Below are 21307 nucleotides of genomic sequence, written 5' to 3' on the forward strand. Positions count from 1 at the left end.
AATGTGACATATTGAATCTATTGGTGTGAATTGGTTTTAAAATGATAATTTGGTATGTTATTGGAATGATTTTGTGCAAGTAAATGTTGTGCAAAATGCACCAAATGGTTAGGCTGAAAGGTTAACATGAAATAGGCACCAAGTGACCTAAATTGAGCAAAAAATAAAGTCCATGTCACGACGAGCTTTGGACTTCATGCCACGACATGACAAGGAATCCCATCATCAAAATGAGGCAAAGTCAGCATGTCACATTGCGACAAGGAACCCCTTCACATCGTGACGTCGTTCTAAAATTTTACAAATATTACAACATGGTCTTTGTTTGATTCCAGGTTAATTCTAGAGCATATGTAAGCTCGTTTAAAACTCGAAAAAGGTTGTAAATGGTAATTATGAATTGAAATGACTATGATTGTATGATTTATGTTTAATTTTAATTGTTCATAATTGCTTCGGTAATGATTATAGTATCTCGTAATTTGAACCTGATAACTGAGTCGGGTAAGAAGTGTTTCATGTTATTTCGATATATTTGCACAAACAAAAGTTAATAAACAATTCATATTAATACAATATGAAACTTTGAAACAAATTAATCCAAAATACCATTGCCGACAAAACTTTTTGTTATAAAAAAATATACTATTTTCATATTTAACTTCGAATTTTTTAAAATTATTTTTTACATATTATTTTTCAAAATTTCCACTTTAAATTTTATGTACTCTATAATAACAAATAAGTAATTTTATTTATATTACATATAAATATAATAATATCTAACATTAAAAAAAACATAAAAGCATAAGGCCTTTCAATTTTACAAAAAAAATTATTTTAGTCCTCCATTTAATTTTTCACTTTTTTTAACCCTTAAACTTGCATTATTTTTCAAATCAATCCAAAATGAATGGAAAACTTTATATTTGTTTACTTGCTGACGTGGCATCCACATTCAAAAATTCAAAAAAAATATAATTTTTTAATATTTTTAAAAATTAATTAATTTTTAATGTTTGGACTGTTACGTTAGCAAAGTTAACGTTAGCTTTCCATCCCATTGGAGTAATTTAAAAAATAATATAAATTCAAATACTAAAAGAGATGAAAAATTTTAAAAATTAAAATAATTTTCTTGTAAAGTTAAAAATACCAAATAAGTCATTATAAAAATTAAAAAAGAAAAAAAAGAAAAGAAAAGGCTTACTTTGCTTGCTGCTGTTGGAAACCAAAGTTGCTGCCGAGAACGAAAGGGTTGACTTAATGATTTGATAATGACAACCACGCTTCTCTAAATGATGTGGTTATTGTATCAGGCAATACTATATTTTACTATAGTAGATGACCCATCCAAACTAATAAACTACATTCTATGCCAATTTTGTATTTAATTGTTTATATTATTTTAATAAAAAAACCCAAAATTTGTTTTACAAAATATTTTATAAAAAAGCCTATCACACCTGATAAAAAATATTAAGGAGTGGTTTGTTTTACAAAATCGAAATACTATTATGATCGTATCAAAGTCCTAATATTGAAGTCCCAAAATCCGAAATGAAGCCAACAAAAAGCACCAAACTACACCTCCAAAACTCACAATGGGAAAACAACCAATTTGAGACTTCCACAAAAGTCTTATCTGCCAAATTTCAACAAAAGCAGCAAAGAGGGTGAGCTGTGCCTCCGAATTACCAAGCGTCCAGTTTGAAGGGAATTCATAGTTTCTCAAATTGCATGGGCTTAATATCCTTAGCCTATTGGCTTAGTTTGTGACTCTGTTTTATAACTATACTATTTTATTACAATTTTATATATTCATGTTTTTTTTTCCTTTTTAATCTAAACTCTTAATTTAAAAAGAAATAGAAAAGGAAAGAGAACTGTTTGAAAGTGGAATTTCATTTGTATAACGCTTTGAAAATTTTAAAAAAAAATTGTTTAGGTAAATATCTTGAAGAATTTTAAAATTCGTGAGTAATTTGAAGAGGAAATTTAACAGTTCAATATATATTTAAAAATCATTTTTATTTAATTTTAATATATATTTCTTAAAACTTATTTTATTTAAATTATTTATATTTTTTACAAATATAATGATATTTATATTGAATATTTTTATATTATTTATATTTTATAATTATTTTTAATTGATAAAATTCCGATAATCTATTTTTTTTCCTAAATCGGCTAGTTAGAAAAACTAGCATTTTAAATTAAAGAATTGTAAAATGTTAAGCTTTTAAAAGTCTCAAAAATTTTCCCTCAAATACAGTGTTTAGAAATTTGGGTGAACAAAAGATTTTCGAAAGTCGTCTTCAACGCCTTTAAAATTGACAATTATTTGTACCAAATCTCTCACTTGGCCTTTACCTTTTCTATGTGAGCTTTATTTAAGCCGTAAGGTTCAACGGTTGACCAGCAACCATTCAGGTACTGGTGAATAGGATCGTTTACCGATCAAATTCCCACTGCTTGTATACTTTTTCTTTTCCTCATCAGTAATCTACATATAGATTGAGGGATTATAAAACGTGGATAAAACATTTTTTGGTTTACACTACATTTTAATTTAATGTTCTAATTAATTTTGCTCTACTTTTTTTTATAGAAGAGAATCGAACAAAATATATTAAAGATAAAGTGAAACAAGAAGCAAAATAAAGAGAAAATTAATACTCAATATTTATTCCAATTGACTATTGACTAAAACTTAAACTACCCCTAACAATATTGATAAATATTTGCGGCCCAATATTAAACCTAGGTTGTATAAATCACTCTTTGCGCAATACAAAAAGCAAAGTTAAAAAGAGTATGGAATAAAACACAAGGCAAAGTATCCACTTAGACACTCAGGCGCCTACCAGCTTGGTATTTATAAGCTTTCTTCACCATGATCAGCAACCACGTCAAATACCACCTATCTTTTTTGATTAATGATAAAGCGCGAGAACTTAAATCCTAACGTGAGGATGTTGAAAGTATTTAGAGATCATTTTTTCTCTATATAATTGGGGAAGAAAATAAAATTATTTGGAACTCAATTTAAACCCTAATACTTACAACATGTTTTTTGATTAAAAGAATAGTAAATCAGAGACATTGAAAGGACAAAATTTGTATTATTTTCGTTTTTCTTAACTAAAACACAAACCCATCTCTAAATAGTATTATAGTGGCCCTTCTAAGCTTGACCAGCTTGGTGTTGGGATAAGATAAGTGGTGTGATTGGCTAATCACTAATCACTTTATCTATTTCTAGCAAGAGGTATGGGGAGCCATGAGAATAGCCAAGAGGCAGTCAGCCATATCATATGCCCATTAATGAAATACTTCGGTTACTGAAAAAGACAAAAAGAAGCCCCATCATCAATGGGGGATTTCTCTCACAATATCTTTCCATTGAATAAACCAGGATGGGCTACTCTAACTATCTGCCAAAGACTTTTTTCACCAACACATTGCCATATTCTAATAAATAATAATAATAAAAATCAAACCATTGATTTGCCTTTTAGTCAAGCATTTTAATTTCCTGAAATATGAACCAACCACATATTTGGAAAATTATCTTACACAATTTCTAGAAAAATACTTCTTTTTTTTTGTTCTTTTGAAAAGTATGAATTCCACTGTTTTTAGACTGAAGGCGGAGATGGATGGCTTTCAATTTTCCTCATCTGAGTCCCCTGTTTTTGTGATTCATCTTCATCATGGTAAACATAAGCAAGCCCCCCATGTCTTGTCAGGTCCATGCCAGCCATTTCATCATCAGCTGAAATCCTTAAAAGCCCAAATTTATGAAGGAAATAGAACAAAGTCCCCATTGTAACACTCACCCAGCCAACAATGACCAGAATTTGGATAATATGAGCAGCCAACAGTCTCCCTCCACCTCCCATAAACAACCCATATCGAACTGGCCTGCTGGGGTAAACTTCCCTCACATACTTTTCCGAAGCAAACAAAGCTGTAAAAATAATTCCCCACGCACCACATCCACCATGTAGTTGAGCCGCTTCTAGTGGATCATCGAACTTCACTTTCTCGGCCAACTTGTTGCAACTGATCAACACCCAAGCAGCCACAAAGCCACAAATAATGGCAGCCCAGGGTTCAACAACAGAGCAGCCTGCTGTGATAGCAGCAAACCCACCAAGCAAACCGTTGCAAACATCAGTCACATTCCAATGACCGGTCAAAAACCTTTTCCCAAAAAGGGTAGTCAACGCCGCCGTGCATCCTGCTAAAGTGGTGGTCACCGCCGTTCTCCCCACCGCACTCCACTGACCATAATAGTTGCCAGAGGTGTAAAAGCTGGAGATTTTGTTGAACGAACCGGGGTTGAACCCATACCAACCGAACCACAGCATGAAAGTTCCAATAACAACAAGGGTTGCACTATGACCACGCAAGGCAACTGACCTACCCGAATGGTCGAACCGGCCTATCCTTGGCCCTTCAATAAGTGCACCCCATAAACCGGCTACACCACCAACTACATGAACAACCCCCGAACCAGCAAAGTCAATAACCCCACTGCCAAACAAGAAGTCATCTGCTCGAGAAGCGCTGGCCCAACCGTCAGTCGCCCAAAACCAATGAGAAACAACAGGGTAAACAAAACCGGTTAAGAACGAAGAATAGATAAGATAAGAAACGAATTGGGTTCTTTCAGCTATGGAACCACTGGTAATGCCAGCAGCTGCAATAGCAAAAGCCCATTGATAAAGGAAATTGCTATAATCAAACGAAGATGAAGGAACGGATCGTAAGGCAAAGTGGTGGCGACCAATGAAGCCATTGGAAGGGGAACCAAAGGCAAAGGCAAACCCGAAAAGGTAGTAAAAGAGGCCACCAATGGCGGCGTCGAGGACGTTAGTAAGCATGATGTTCATGGTGTTTTTGGCACGCACTGAACCAGCGCAAAGCATGGCGAAGCCAAGTTGCATGGAGAAGACGAGGTAGGCTGAGAAGAGAAGGTAAGTATTGTCAACGGCAAAGGAAGTGTCACTGAACTTGTTGCATATGTAGTCGGCTGCTGCGGTGGCGTTGGGGCCAAGAAGCGGAGCTAAGTCCGCTGAACAAGTAGCCATGGCCAAAAAGGAAAAGGTAAGCGAATGGAAGGAAATACAGAGAGGGTTACAGGCGGGCAAGGGTTTATAAAGAGGACTTTTTTTGGGAGAAATGAAGACTTTTCAAATAAAATTATTTTTGTGTGTTTTTAACGAAGGAAATGGAGAAAATCTGGTTGTTGTAATGAAAAAACAGTTATATAAAAAGTAAAAATACTTTATAATTATTTAATTTTGCAGGCATTAGTACCCCAATGTTTTCTATTAATTTGACTTTCACTAACATTTGGTTTTCTAAATAATCTTAATATCAATCTACCATACATTTTATTGTTAAGAAATGTAGTCACTATAATGAGATTTTATTCCAAATTTCTTTTTGTGGTTGAAAATTAAATTATAATTTTTTTACATGTTAAATATAGATTTTATTATTTATTATTTTAAGGAATTAAATTAAATATATATTTTTTTAATTTCGATGTTAAAATATAATTTTTTCTTGTATTAATTTATATTTTGGTCATTTATAGAAAGGCTAGAATTATAATTTTTCAATTTTGGGGGCCAGGGGCCTACCTCCCTTGCATATGCCTTGGGGAGTTTGGTTCGCCGAATGTAACATTACGGCTCGTGATTTTACATTCCAAAATGAGATTATGGTGTTTAGATTTCAACATCCTGACATCCCGTAATCTCACATTACGATTATCTCATAATATAGGGTGTAATCTTATTACGGCTCATTCCTTAAATAATGTTATATTACACACGTAATCTTAAAATTTGGACCAATTTTCTATTTTTTATATTATTCTAATCAATTTAGGTTTTTTTTCCTTAAATAAAGTTTAAGACTAATTAAAAACATATATATATTCTTAATAGTGAGTTAGTAGATATCATACATTCAATTATAATCATTATATTTTATTTATTAAATTATTTATTAATATATTAATTATTATTATAACTATAATTATGGTTAGTATTGCAATTATTTTCATTAATTATTATATTTATGATTTATATCCCTTAGCGACTTGACTAATGATTAAACTCGCTTCATTGAAATCCCTATTGTGATGAGTATTTGTTGCTGCAGAATAAACCAATAACATGCTCGATAAGGCATAAGTTCTAATATCATAAGTGTTTCTTCGTAGGAATATCCACGAATCTGATCAATTATTCTTCGTGCTTTGTGAGGAGACAAACATATATGTTGACCTAAAGCGTATACTTCGTCTGAAGTTGTATATGAGAATTTATTTCAATACAATATGTTTACTTATTAATATATAAATTGTAATAAAAAGTAATGATTGTAATAATTTATCATAATTTTAACGAAATTGAAACTTAAAGAAACTAAACTTAAAAAAAATTCAAACGAGTACAATTGAGTAAAATGTGCTTCTAAGTAATCTTACACCAAACATCTTAATCTTACATTTCGACCAAATGAACCATATAAAGTAATCTCACATTCCACTTGTAATCTTACCTTCTCGTAACCCTATTATGGAACACAATCTACGATTCGGTGAATCAAACGCCCCTTATTGAATTAAAGTGCAAAAATTTTAAGTTATATATAGATATAATTAAATAAAAAGTCAAGAATAATGTTTTTACTTGGTACAACTTTGTTGATCAACCCGTATAAACACTGAACAAGAAAAGTAGAGAAGAAATTAAAAAGATCGAATACAAATATTTTACGTGAAAAACCCTCAAAGAAGAAAAACAACATGCAAAAAAGGCTTCAGCTTTTCACTAAAAGAGTAAACGAACAAGAGTACAATATGGAGAAAATAAACCTAAATGTACTAAACGTTCATTATCTAAAATCCCAAATACAAAACTCAAAATCCCCAAGAACAAACCAGCAAACAAAACCTTAAATCTTCATAGTGCACTCATAAAAGGGATATAGAATACTCTCTATAATTACCATGAAACTCTTATCAAAACTCATGTATGGCTATATCTTGTCGCCCCCAAAGTAAAACCATTTTTCTGATTGGCATCACAAAATAAGGATACAAGATTCATTTAAATAGGCTAAGATTGAGAGAAGAATACGAGGCACACCCCACACAATTTATTTTTTAAATTTTATTTCTTTTTTTCTTTGAAAGCAAATATTTGAACTAATTTAAAATTGAAACTAATAATTCTATAAAAATAGGTACAAGTAACAACATTTTCTAGTAGAATTACTAAAAAAATATTATGAATTTCTTTAAAATATATTTAATTAATTAAATCTATAAAAAAAATCATTCCATCTAGATAAAAGAAGACAGATTTAATTACTACTAAAAAGCAGGTTTTGTTGGATATATTCTATAATATATTCTATTGTCAAAAGTGCTTTTGAATTTAGATACAATTTTTTTTTTTTTTAGCTTTTGCGTTAGAGAAAAGCAGTGAAATGACATTTTTAGCTTCGTTTATAATTTAATGTATTTAATGTCATACTTAAATTATATTTACAATTATTTTCTTATCGAAATTTATTTAAAGCCGATAACATTATATCTTTAAATTAAATTTTACAAATAATTAATATTAATTGTTTAAAAATATTTTTATAATTTATATATCAAAATATTAATAATAAGTTAAATAAATTATTTTTATATTCTAATTAAAATATAAAGATATTAACAATATTTTTAAAGATAATAATAAATTTAAACATATTATTTATTGTCACATCTGGTTAAAAAAAACACTTAAAAATATTCGAAAATAATCCTAAACTAACCCTTATCAAAACTGTGTCAGAAAATGTTAATGAAAAGCAGAAGCAAATGATATGATGATGGCTTAAAAAGCATAACATTTAAAAGAAATATTCAATAACTAATAATGTTAATTGATATTTAATGTGTGATTCTATCATTCAAATTTGACGGTTGAACCGTACAATGACCGCAAATTAGAATGAGTAATGAAAAAGAAAGGTTAATTAACAAATGACCAAACCAAGTTGACCATGCATTTTTTATTTTATCATAAAGTATAGTAGAAGTAATTGTAGTTGGAGTACACTTTTAATGGTTACGTAAGGTTTGATTAAAATTATTTTGTTTAAAAAATAAATTTTTACAAAATACGAATTCTTTTCTTTTTATATATTATGTAATTTATAACATATAAAAAAAATTAAATCTATAGTACTATATAATACTACTATAATGTAAACATTAAAAAAAGTTAAAATTACTATATATAAAAAATATATAAATGTAATAAATATTAAATATTAAATTAAAAATAATATAAATATATTTTTTTAAAATTCTAAAAATAAATTATATGGACGAGCTTAAAACAAACTTGGATTATCCATTTACAAATATGGACGGACTTGTGCAAAATTTCAGGTCTATATTTTGGGCCAAATCAGGCTTAAGCAAGTATAAAGTGTGTTAATATAATATATAGGCCCAACCTGAACTCAGCTTAACTTAGCCCATGAACACCTCTAATTAGGAGTTAATTGCATTTTATCCATTTGCTTGAAAAAAAAAAGCAAATTAATATTTCCAGTCGAATTGAATTTGAGAAGAATGATAGTGTCTACCAAAATGGCACGTTTCTGTCTGCTCTAGTGAGCACATCTCTTTGTTTTGTTTAGGATTTTTCTAAGTTTTCTGTGTTTTTTCTCGTTTTAGGGTTTTTCCCAAGTCTCTTTAGTTTTTCCTTCTGGGGGGTTTACAATGGAAAGGGAGATAGCAGGGTTACGCATAATAGAGGGTAAAGATGAAGTGTGGGAATTTCAAGATGGTGCTAGGGAATAAAAGCAAATGTTCAGTCTCTATTTAATGGGTTGTTTTCTTACGATAAGTGTGATACACTTACCGTGTAATGCCCCAATTTTTGCAGGTATAAGGTTTGACAAATAGTCCTAAGGTATTATGACTAGCAAAGTGATACTCGCCTAGGTACATTTTGGGCTTATAGAGTGAGCGGATACAGTTATGTGTTTTAGTTAATGAAAATGTTATGTTAGATGGCTATGTCAATTGGAATAAGGTAGTGACCAAGTGGAAGGGTATTAAGAATGTGAGTTCACGTCAGAAGAATAGTGTGCTTTAATCGTGGTATTGTGCAAGTTATGTTGCAAGGTAAGCCGATTAGGAATCAACTGAATGTGAATCGGAATAGTTAAAAGATAAATGGGTAATCAAGTAGGTTTCTTGGAAGTTGTGAACTTCTGGATAAGGCAATACAGTAAAATGTGATACATGTCAAGTTCCAATAGGGATTTAGATTACATTAATAGATATTCAGGATTTGGGATAATTGAGTTCTCTTCTTCCTTCTTCTAAAACATTGTTATCTGGGGCTTAAGAAGCAAAAAAGTATTTCTTTGAGTTGAAGATGAAATCCTAAATTATATGGATGATTTTCCATGTTAAAGTAAGTTTTATGGCTTTGTATGGATGAAAGATTAGGCTTTTAAAAACGTATGAACCATAAGATGCAAAAGTAAGGCTTTTTATGTGGGTTATCTATGTTAGAGATGATAACCAAGTTATTTGAAATGAGTTCTAATGGTGATTTTTTATTTTATAAGGCAGTGGTTGCTGCAATTTTTGATTAGATGCAAGATCTAAGGTTCAAGCTGCTATTCATGGTTGTCAGGTGAGTCTCTAAGCTAACTCTTGTTTGCATATTGTTCATGTGAGAGCTTCTATGAAAGTTGATTTATTTATGAAATCAAATTAGAAAACTATGACATGATGATTATACTATTGCATAAATGTTTGATGGACTTTGCATGTGTAGTTTATATGAAACTTGACAAGCTTAAGTAAGTGATAGGAATCCTGAAGTTAAAGTATGGTTGTATGGGCATGTCTAGAAATAGCTTAGGTGTCTATATAAATCAAGCGTTGAGTCTTGAATGATGTCATTGTATTAAGAGTCTGTGTCTGTTCATTGCGGTAGAATCTAAAGGGGTCTATCAAGACTAAAAACACGATCTTTGATGTGAATCTCTAAAAGGAAAAGTCCATGGCCATGACACCATATTGTGTAAGATTATAGTTGGGCTATGACATCATATGGAAAAGAACTAAAGGAATGTGATTACCCAAAGGGGGTTCTCTATGTGACCTAAGACGACGAGGGCAAACATTACGAAATTTAAGTCTAGATGAATCTCTATCGTAAACACTCCAAAAAAAAGTATTTGTGGCAATCTATGAAAAAGGAAGCCTTTGTGGCGATTTATGAAAAAAGAAGCCTTTGTGGCAATCTATGAAAAAAGAAGCCTTCGTGGTGATTTATGAAAAAGGAAGCCTTTATAGCGATCTATGAAAGGAAAGCCATTGTGGCGTACTCTAAAGAATGATCTTTATGGTAATCGTTCGAAGGAAACACCTCTGTGGTTGACCTTGAGGGAAAGAACTGACATTCACAGCAAACTCCGAGGGAACGATAGTTGTAATGAACTCAGAAGGAAAATCCCTTATGGTGTATCATGTTACATCTTTAATGAGATATTCTAATGAACTTCCTTTGTGACGAGCTTTGTATAAAATGTTATGGCGTACTTGAATGGTCTTAAGACAATAAACAAAGAAATCTGAATGTGCCAGAGCATGTGATGAATTCACAGTATGGATTAATTAGATTTGAAGATCAAATCTGAGTAAGGTCATGTCTGGTAAATTGAAAAGGTTATATGTTTGTAAGTATTAGAAGAAAATTGGTATTCTCCAAAAAGGATCAAGTCATATAATTAAAGAATGTATCTTCTGTTTAAGTATGAATTTATTCATGGATTTCGAAGAAACAATAACTTAGAGTATGTATGTAAGAAAAACAATATTTTGTCTGTATGGGCCTTTGGAATGGGTATAGTTAAAGAATCATGAAGGTGTAGAGTGAATAACGTGAGTAGTGTATCAAATATGCAGAAAGTAATGTATGACTTCAGAGTCAGGGGTGACATCTATGATACAAGAATGGCATTCTGGGAAGGTATTCGCTAGAGACAAGTTGAAGAATAATCGCGTGATTCGTAGCAAGTAATAAATATTTATAATGAAGATCAAACCTAGACTAATTATTATCACGACGTAAAGGCAAGCGCACCTATCAAACAATAGTATAGTAATGGCAAGACCGGGATATCGTAACCAAGGGAACCAAAAGTACTAGTAATAACTATCTTTTTATTATTTAACCTAGAAATAAAGAGGGGTTGTTTATTAAACTGATTAACTAAACTAATTAACTAATTAAACTAAAGCAAAGAGAAAATTTGGAAAAAGACTTGAAGAAAAGTAATTGATAAAGATGACACCCAAGGAGGAATCCACCTAGATTTCACTTGTTATCTGACTCTGAACCAGACGATTTATTCACTTGACTTGATCCATGAGACTCCTAACCTATATTATTATCTCTTTCGAGACTAATAATGTCTAACCCTTAGTTGAATTAATTGAAATCTCTTTCTTAATTAAAACCCCTAGGGAAGCAATAAATCGATCTATGGACTCCCATATTAGGTTTCACCCTAATCCGGTAAAATCTCATAACCCTATTTCTAGGTGTTTGATCAACCCCACTTAATTATGCCAAATCATACGTGTAATCTCGACATGTATAATCGAAGCAAGTTCTAGAATAACAGTTCAATGTTGACACACTCAAACCACAAAAGAAGTGAGCAAGAAAGAAAGCTATATGCTCAAAAGGCTCAAAAATATCACAAAAAATTTGGGTTTTTAATGTCATTCTTGTATACTTAAGATTTCAAGATAATACCTCAATTTAGGAAAATAAAAAATTTTAGTTCTCAAAATATCAACTTATCATGCTCGATTCTCTAATGTCCTATAATCAAATAATCATGCATAATTCCCATGGTCTAATTCATGACATATCAACAATAATTATAGATCAATCAGAATTCATTCAATCAATATTATGAGAAAATCACTTAAGCACAAGATCAGATTCAAGGATTTGAGAATAATGCAAAAAGTTAGGCATCATGTTCATGTTCACCCCCTACACTTAAGATGTACATTGCCCTCAATGTACAAAGATGGACTATTCAAAATAAAGAAAATCATAAGAGGGAAAGAGGTGAAACTCCCTGTTATATGGATGTGGAGCTTGATTCTACGGCTGGAGTGTTTGGGGAGGGTGGTAGCTGCCACTGTTCTTGGCTAGATGAAGAAATTGGGTCGTTGAACATGGCACTCGTGAGATATTGTTCCCTATTTGTTTCCTCATTCCGTAAAATATTCCTAGCAGCTTTGCTTGGAAGTCTGTAGAATCATGAAGAGCTTATTAAGAGTGGGTATGGAAGAGAGCGTAGTGGGATTACTTGTTAGAAATACCAGAAAAATGAAGAAGGTAAAATTTTACTAATATAGATATGTCTTTCAAAAGAAAATAATAAAATTAAAATAAAAATAAAAATAAAAATAAAAATAAAAAGATAAGAGGATTCAATGATCCTCATCAGTGGGGCCCTCAGGTGGTGGCGCTAAAGCGGCGATGTGAAAGTGCTGGCATAGCTACTGCATCATGGCCTACATATCGTCCATCTGTCTATCACGTCGCCGATCTCGCTTGTGAATCATCTCGAACTGTGTAGTGCAATACTGCTCGAAGTGAATGAGTCGGTCAGAAAGGTGTGACAATGAAGCAGCCGCATGAACTAGTCGCTCCCTAGGTGGCGTGGTAGAAGGCTCCTCGTGCTGTGGAAGGACATCATCAGGAATGTCCTCAAGATCTTTCTCGTCAATGGCATGAGTGAGACGGTACTAAGGAGGATCGATCCTATGTTGGTGCTCGATCATCCTCATGTGTAACATAGTTGTGATACCCTATGGGGACATCTGACATATCAGTGTAAGCGCTGATGACTGGGCCACAGTGTTGAGGAGGCCGAAGTGTCTGGTGAGGCGCGTCATGTAAGGGCCGATAGAGATTACTCCCTTCTGATGCCGCTCGGTCTGATGGCGAATGGCGAAGGCGATGAAGTATGCCAAGTCAGTCACGTGTGCATTCGCCATGCACCATAAATAGTAGGTGTCGTGGGTGTTGTCGACGCTGGTGCTCTCTCTCCTTCCGGTCAAGGTGTGTGCCAATATGGCATAGAGATAACGTAGGGAAGGGGCGAGAGCTGAGGCCTTCGAGTGTCTGGGGCCGTAGGTGGAAGAGAGTGGTGCCAAAGCCTTCCAGCACAAGGAGGGAGAAATGTGGATATTACGTGGTAGTGCATTCATGTCCTCCTCCTTCATAAACTCATCGGTGTAAAGTCCCAGAGCGACTCCAAACTCTGGGACACTCATCGCACGAAATAGACCACTTAATTGGAATTGAATAGTGCCGGGGCCGTCATTATTCGTCATCACCACCTGTAGATGAAAAGTAGAGCATAATTCTAAAGTTAGCTCTAAATAAGTAGGTTCAGTAATAGCGAAGAACCGTTCCCATGGGCCTGTGGACAGGAGGGCGTGGATGGCATCAACTAGCTGGACTTGCTCCACAGCAGTCCAATCGATGCAACGACCTATAGTGAGGGGTCGCGCACGTAGTATCTGAAATAGCTCTTCCTAAATAAGCTTGCAGAAACTCAATGAACAGGTGCCGAACTTCGGTTGTAGCACGTACCGAGGAAGAACCTGGTCCCCTACGTCTTTTTGAGGATGGGACCGCGGCCTTCTTGCCTCTTGATGATGACATAATGTATCTAAAAATGTATGAGCATTGATATAATCTTATGACAGTAGTTCCAAGATGTGTGAACATTTAACGATATCAAACGAGAGGTGAAAATTTTATATGACTATTCAGAAACATTTACTGGAATCAAAGATGGATTAGCAGTTAAGGAAGAATCCTAAAACTAGTATATGCTATTTAGTAGCTTTAACAATTCAAATATAGAAAATACTAAAGCAAATTCCTAAATTATTCATAACAAATTGGTAACAGTAACAATATCTGTGTAAGGTATAAAGAATACCCATGTAATAACACAGATTGGAAAAAACAAGGGTGAAAAAGTGAACCAAAAACTACTGTAGGGTGGCGCACGAGCGTGTTGGAAGCGAGTACGGGCGCGTGCCATAAGGGTACAGCCGTGTGGAGGGAAAATGGAGGGAAAAGAGATGGGAAAGTGAGGATTAATACAGGGGGAGTAGATTTTAGGATGGTTTGGGGGTTGGGGAAATGAGAATCTGGGGAATGGTGGTCGGGATAGGGGTTAGGGAGTAGAGAATAGGAGATTTTGGCTAGGGTTTTGAAAGGGGGAAGAAGATGAACAGTGGTTTGCTTATATAGGGGAGGGCCACGCAGCCTAGGGCCACGTCCGTGTACTCTAAAGGTAAGCTCGTATTTTTCAAATTTTGCGATTTCGGTCGTACTCAGCTACTATCCCACGCCCGTATGTCTTGGGCATGTGTGGCACACGGTCATGTCGCACGGTCGTGCCTAGCTTTGTTTGCTTCTCCCATACCCGTGTGTTAGGGTACCGCGCCCATGTATTATTGTCCACGGCTTAACGGCATGAGCGTGTCTCACGCTCGTGTCGAAGAAACATAATTGAACCTTGCCCCTAGCACGCCCGTGTTTTTCCATTCCCATGCCCGTGTTCACCTATCAAGTTCACCCACGGCCATGTCGCACGGCTATGGGGATTTATCGTATCCCGTGTTTTGGGGAAATCATGTCCTGCTTCTACACGGCCGTATCGCACGGCCGTGTCTCTTCCCCTGTTTGGCCACGGCTTTGAGCACGCCCGTGTTCCTGGCCGTGTGTGCTAAAAAACTTTGCAATTCAAAGATAAAGTTAATGATTTAAAGTGTTAGAAATTAAAAATAAAGAAATCAAAATATGTTAGTGCTCGGGTTGCCTCCCGAGAAGCGCTTATTTATAGTCTAAGCTCGACTTACCTCTCTAGTGAATGGTCAGGGTGGTTCGAGGAGTTCGTACTCCTCATTCCTGCTATCAATCTCATCAAAATAAGGTTTTAAACGGGTGTTGTTTATCTTAAAAGTGCCGAACTTAGGATGACTCACCTCTACCATACCGAATGGAAAAATACTGAGTACTGTAAGAGGGATTTCCTCATTTGGTGTGGTAGTGACAATATGATGATCTGCGGCATCTAATAAGACTTTATCGGCAACCTTAAGTTGATTTGGAGAGGTATCGGCTTTATTTTGGAGTAGTTTCGGTTTATCATGTGTTCTCAGTTTGTGTGCTCGCCATTCGTCTAGCTCCTCTATTCGTAACCTTTGTTCTTCAAGAGTGTATCCTCTATCATTGCTGGAACATGCCTCGTGAACTTCTTTGAAACTTAATTTCTGTAAAGTAGGCTGTGTCATATTATTAGTTTTAGTAGACTGGTGTAGACCATTACCTTCACTGTTCGATGTGATGCCAGAAGTACGGGCTTGAAGGGTGATTGTTTCGTCTTCCACATGAAGTGTAAGCTCACCTATGCCAACATCAATAACTGTTTTAGCAGTTGCTAAAAAGGGCCTCCCTAAAATCAAAGGGGTGTTATTATCCTCCTCTATGTCTAGAACAACGAAATCAACGGGAAATATAAACTTATCTACTTTCATTAGTACATCTTCAATAATACCCTTAGGAAATCTTATAGTTTTATCTGCCAATTGAATGCTCATCCTAGTTTGTTTAGGTTTCCCAAGACCTAGTTGCTGAAACATTTTGTAAGGCGTGATGTTAATACTAGCCCCTAAATCAGCTAATGCATGACTTATATCTAGACTACCAATTAAGCAAGGAATTGTAAAACTCCCTGGATCTTTCAATTTGTGGGGTAGTTTATTCTGTAGAATAGCTGAGCAGACTGCGTTTAGCTTCACATACGACGCTTCGTCCAACTTCCGCTTATTTACTAAAAGCTCTTTTAAAAATTTCATTGCATTTGGCATCTATGACAAGGCTTTAATAAACGGTAAGTTAATATGTAATTTTTTCAAAAGTTTAAGGAATTTACCGAATTGTTCGTCTGAGCAGTCTTTCCTTGTCGCGTTAGGGTATGGGATACGAGGTCTATATTCTTCATTTACCATTTTTTTATGACTTACCTCACTTTTATCTTTTCTCATCACAGTTTTTTGCATCAATTCTGGTTCAGGCGCAATGAATCTTTCCTTATCTTGAGTACAAATTGCGTTGAGGTGTTCCCTTGGATTAGGTTCAGTATTACTTGGTAAGCTACCTTATGATCGTTTGGAAATTAGTTTAGATAGCTGGCCTATCTGAGTCTCGAGTCCTTGGATCGATGCTTGTTGATTTTTAAATGCTATCCCAGTATTTTGGAAACGGGTTTCTGACACTGATATGAATTTTCAGAGTATCTCCTCAAGGTTTGGTTTCTTCTCTTGTTGATAAAGTGGCTGTTGAAAACCCTGAGGATTTTGTGGCTTTTGATTCCCTTGACCACCCCAGGAGAAATTTGGGTGGTTCCTCCAACCTGCATTATAAGTATTACTGTATGGGTTATTTTGAGATCTAAAGTTATTGTTACCCATACAGTTGACTTGTTCCTCTTTAGTTGTAGGATTGAAGGATTGATATTATGTATGCACACCTCCTCCACTTGAGTTACACCTCATTACTGGATGTACCTGCGTAGAACCAAGTAAACCATCAATCTTTTTATTGAGAAGTTCTACCTGATTTGATAGCATAGTAACTGAGTCGACGTTATAAACGCCGGCTATTTTCGTTGGCTTTGTCCTCATAACTTGCCACTAATAGTCATTCAGTGACATATCCTCTATAAATTCATAGGCATTTTCCGGTGTTTTATTGTTGATGGTTCCGCCAGTAGCTACGTCAACCATTTGCCGAGTCGAGGGATTCAGACCATTATGGAATGTTTGTACTTGAAGCCAAAGCGATAACCCATGGTGAAGGCACCTTCCCAGTAAGTCCTTGTATCTCTTCCATGCATCGTAAAGTGTTTTTAAATCCATCTGCACAAAAGAAGAGATATCATTACATAATTTAGCCGTTTTAGCCGGCGAAAAGTATTTTAGTAAAAATTTTTCAGTATTTGTTCCCAATTAGTAATTGACCATCGTGGTAACGAGTTCAACCACTGTTTAGATTTGTTCTTCAATGAAAAAGGAAATAACCGAAGACGAATAGCATCATCAGAAACGCCATTGATTTTAAATGTATCGCAAAATTCTAGAAAGTTTGCTAAGTGAGCGTTGGGATCTTCATTCTGCAAACCATCAAACTGAACAAACTGTTATATCATTTGAATTGTGTTAGGTTTCAGTTCAAAAGTATTAGCATCTACAGCCGTTCTAACTATTCTAGATTCAGTTTCTATTAAAGAAGGTTTAGCATAATCATACATAGTGCGTAGAGCAGGATTTTGATTAGCCGCATGCAGGAGGTAGCTGATTGCCTTGTTTTCAGCCATCTCTTTGGTTGGGGGTTGAGTATTATCTTCTTGCTCGTTCTCCGTGTATCTTAAGCTGCGCCTTAGTTCTCTTTGGTTTCTACGAACTGTGCGATCGATTTCTTCGTCAAAAAGTAATGGTCCCGACGGGTTTCTTCTAGTCATAAACTATAAAAACCTGCCAAGAGAAAGAAAAAGTAAATTAATAAATAATAATAATAAAATTAAATTAAATTGCAAGAAAAATAAATGGCTAAAGTAATAAAAATTAAGCGTTCCTAATATTTTAGTTCCCCGACAACGGTGCCAAAAACTTGATCGCGTGATTCGTAACAACTAATAAATATTTATAATGAAGATCAAACCTAGACTAACTATTATCACGACGAAAAGGCAAGTGCACCTATCGAACAATAGTATAGTAATGGCAAGACCGGGATATCGTACCCAAGGGAACTAAAAGTACTAATAATATCTATCTTTTTATTATTTAACCTAGAAATAAAGAGGGGTTGTTTATTAAACTGATTAACTAAACTAATTAACTAATTAAACTAAAGCAAAGAGAAAATTTGGAAAAAAATTTGAAGAAAAGTAATTGATAAAGACGACACCCAAGGAGGAGTCCACCTAGATTTCACTTGTTATCTGACTCTGAACCAGACGATTTATTCACTTGACTTGATCCGTGAGACTCCCTAACCTATATTATTATCTATTTTGAGACTAATAACGTCTAACCCTTAGTTGAATTAATTGAAATCTCTTTCTTAATTAAAACCCCTAGGGAAGCAGTAAATCGATCTACGGACTCCTATATTAGGTTTCACCCTAATCAGGCAAAATCTCGTAACCTTATTTCTAAGCGTTTGATCAACTCCGCTTAATTATGCCAAATCTACTCTTAGACAGGGACTTTTGCTCCTCTGCATAAGCACATCAAATCATGAATTAATACCCGAAATATTAACTCAAGCATTAAGAACACATAATTAAGAACAAATCAAGTATTTATCATACAGTTCAGATAATAATAACAAGATCCATCATAGGTTTCAACCTCCCTAGGTATCTAAGGGGTTTAGCTCATAATAAAATAAGAGTACATCTCAAAAGTATGAAAATAACAAAACATAAAGAAAACTCTAAAACCCCTGAAGGAATTCTAAGTGAGATCTTCAGTTTTGGAGTAGCTCCGGCATTTGGGATGGATCGTCTGACTTCCTTTAAGTAATTCCCGCCGTGTGGTTTTGTACTCCAGAAAAGTTCTGGGGGGGACCCATTTCTAAGTCATACTTAGGGTGTTTATATAGGCCTTGGATTGACTTTCTTCCTCCCTAAGTATCCTTTTCCGTGTAAAATACAACTCCTTGAAAAAGGGACACGCCCGTGTGCCACGGCCGTGTGACGTGATTGCCAGGCCGTGTTCGATCCGTTAAATTGCACACAACCGTGTGAGTCAATGGCCAGGCCGTGTGAATCGTAAAAGCCTTGGTCGACACCCTCAAAAGACACGGGCGTGTGAGCTACCCGTGTGGCAAGGCTTAAGCCGTGTCATATTCTCGATGTTTTTGGCTCCTTTTGACTCTTGGTGCTCTCCTGAGTACAAAACATGAAATAATCGGATTAAGAGCACCAAAATCCACAAATCTAGTAATAAACATCCATAAATATGCTAGGTATTTAGGGTAAAAATATGTATAATTTGGCGTTTATCAAAGAACAAAGAAAATGAGATGGTGAATTGAATTAACAGATGCGAAATACAAAAACGATTCAGGTAAATGGGTATTTATTGTAACAGCCCAAAATTGACCCTAGTCGGGAAGTGGTTTCGGGACCACAAAACCAAGTCATAAAATTTAGTTAAAATTTTATTTACATATCTTATATGTGTGATAGTACTTGTGTGAAAATTTGATGTTTTAATTTTTGTATTAGGAATGTGAATTTTGCTTGAAAGGATCTAGTTGAGAGACTTAGAAAATTTTGATAGGTAAATAAGTAAGGACCAAATAGTATTAAAATAGGAAAGTTTGGGTTTGCATGTCAAAGTGCCCAATTCTTGATAAGTGGCCGGCCAAGCATGACTCCATTCCTCCAAGTTTATGTTGTTTATTATTTAATATTGGTAAGTAAATTAAAATAAATTAAAGAAAGGAATTAAAAAGGAAGAGATGAATAAAATAAGGAGGGAAGAGGGAGTGTTCATCTTTTTTTTTCTTTGGCTATTGCCGTGAGTGAGGAGAAGGAAGGGAGATTTGGTTATTGGATTTTGGCTTGGAAGATGGCTAGAATGAGGTATGTATTGAATGATTCTTGAAAATCTATGCATGTTTGAGATGGTTAGTTCAAATTCTACTCATCCTATAGATTAGACTTAGGATTTTGAGGTTGAAATTCGGCCAAGAAGCTTGAAACTCTTAGTAGATGTGTTAATGTCATTAAAATGGATAGTAATGTAGGATATGGTGAGTGGTTAATTGCTTTTAACTTGAAAGTTGAGGTTAAAATGGGTTAAGTGATTGCCGAATCTAATTTAGGGGTGGAGGATTGTGTTCATGTTATATTGGATAGGTAGAGGTTGTAATGAGGTTGAAATTGTTGAATTGTTAGCTTGGTAACTAATGAAGTAATCGGCCATATGGGGTAAAAATGGGATGTTCATTTTAGTTGTTGTTTCATTTTTGTGAGAAATGGGTCAAGTGTTCATGAGATGAAATTGTGTGATTAGATAAATTAAAGGTAATAGTATAGTTGATGAATATATATAGATATACATATTCGGCCATCACTTAGGAGCTTATGTGATGTTGAGTTTAAGCTTTGCATATTCGGCTATATATATATATACATATATATGTAAGCCCATTCGTGATACTACCTTAGGACTATGTATATATAACCGACAAAAGAATGGGAAAAACTAGCAAGGGTGAATGCCGAATGAGCTATAGGAGGTGTGGATGACTTTTATGCATGTGGGTGTGTGTGTATGCCATTTAGTTGGTGACATTCGGCATTTCTTAATTAACATTAGAGATGAGTGAATGAAATCGGCATGTGTATTTGTGAAAATGCCGAATGTGAACTTGGATAATATTGAGTAATGTATGTGCTTTAAAATGATGGAATGGAGTGGATGCTTTAAATGTGTTATGAACAATTATAAGTTAAATTAAGGTTTGCTAAATTACCATTGTCATTGCCGAATATACAAACATACATATGCATGTGTAATTGAAGTATGAATGTTTAGCAAGATGGTTAAACTAGTTAATTTATCGATTTAGCTCAAGAAGCTAAAGGTGGAGAGGCAAGCAAGGGCAAAGAAAAGATCATCGAGTAACCGAGTTGGAACCGTCTTACCCAACACAAGGTAAGTCATTAAGCATATAGTTGGTATTAATTCAAATGGTCATAACGTTTATGTAATGATGCTGAATGGAATGAATAAATATATATATATGCATGTACGTATGTGATGATGAAAGTGTTGAATGAAAAGAAAAGAGGTGAGATGTATTGAGTTGTTGATCTCGGCACTAAATGTGCGGGTATAAACATTTATGACCATGAGATTTGCGCTACGTGTGCGGGTTTAAATTGTGCAGCACTAAGTGTGCGAATTGACTATGTAGCACTAAGTGTGCGAGTTTGACTATGTAGCACTAAGTGTGCGAGTTGACTATGTAGCACTAAGTGTGCGAGTTTGATTATGTAGCACTAAGTGTGCGAGTTGATTATATAGCACTGAGTGTGCGGACTTAATATATATTCTTGA

General features: G+C 34.6%; 1 protein-coding gene across 1 annotated transcript; it reads right to left on the reverse strand.

Moving 5' to 3' along the window:
* Positions 1–3512: 3512 nt before the first annotated feature.
* LOC107896994 (ammonium transporter 1 member 1) lies at positions 3513–5308 on the reverse strand. Its single transcript, XM_016822323.2, has one exon. The coding sequence runs from the start codon at positions 5100–5102 to the stop codon at positions 3645–3647; it is 1458 nt and encodes a 485-aa protein (XP_016677812.1). The 5' UTR covers positions 5103–5308; the 3' UTR covers positions 3513–3644.
* Between the last annotated feature and the right edge of the window lie 15999 nt (positions 5309–21307).

This window comes from Gossypium hirsutum, chromosome A10, assembly GCF_007990345.1.
Source record: "Gossypium hirsutum isolate 1008001.06 chromosome A10, Gossypium_hirsutum_v2.1, whole genome shotgun sequence".
Taxonomy (NCBI): domain Eukaryota; kingdom Viridiplantae; phylum Streptophyta; class Magnoliopsida; order Malvales; family Malvaceae; genus Gossypium; species Gossypium hirsutum.

Coding starts and splice junctions, on each gene's coding strand:
- LOC107896994 (XM_016822323.2), bottom strand. CDS start 5,102: ATGGCTACTTGTTCAGCGGACTTAGCTCCGCTTCTTGGCCCCAACGCC.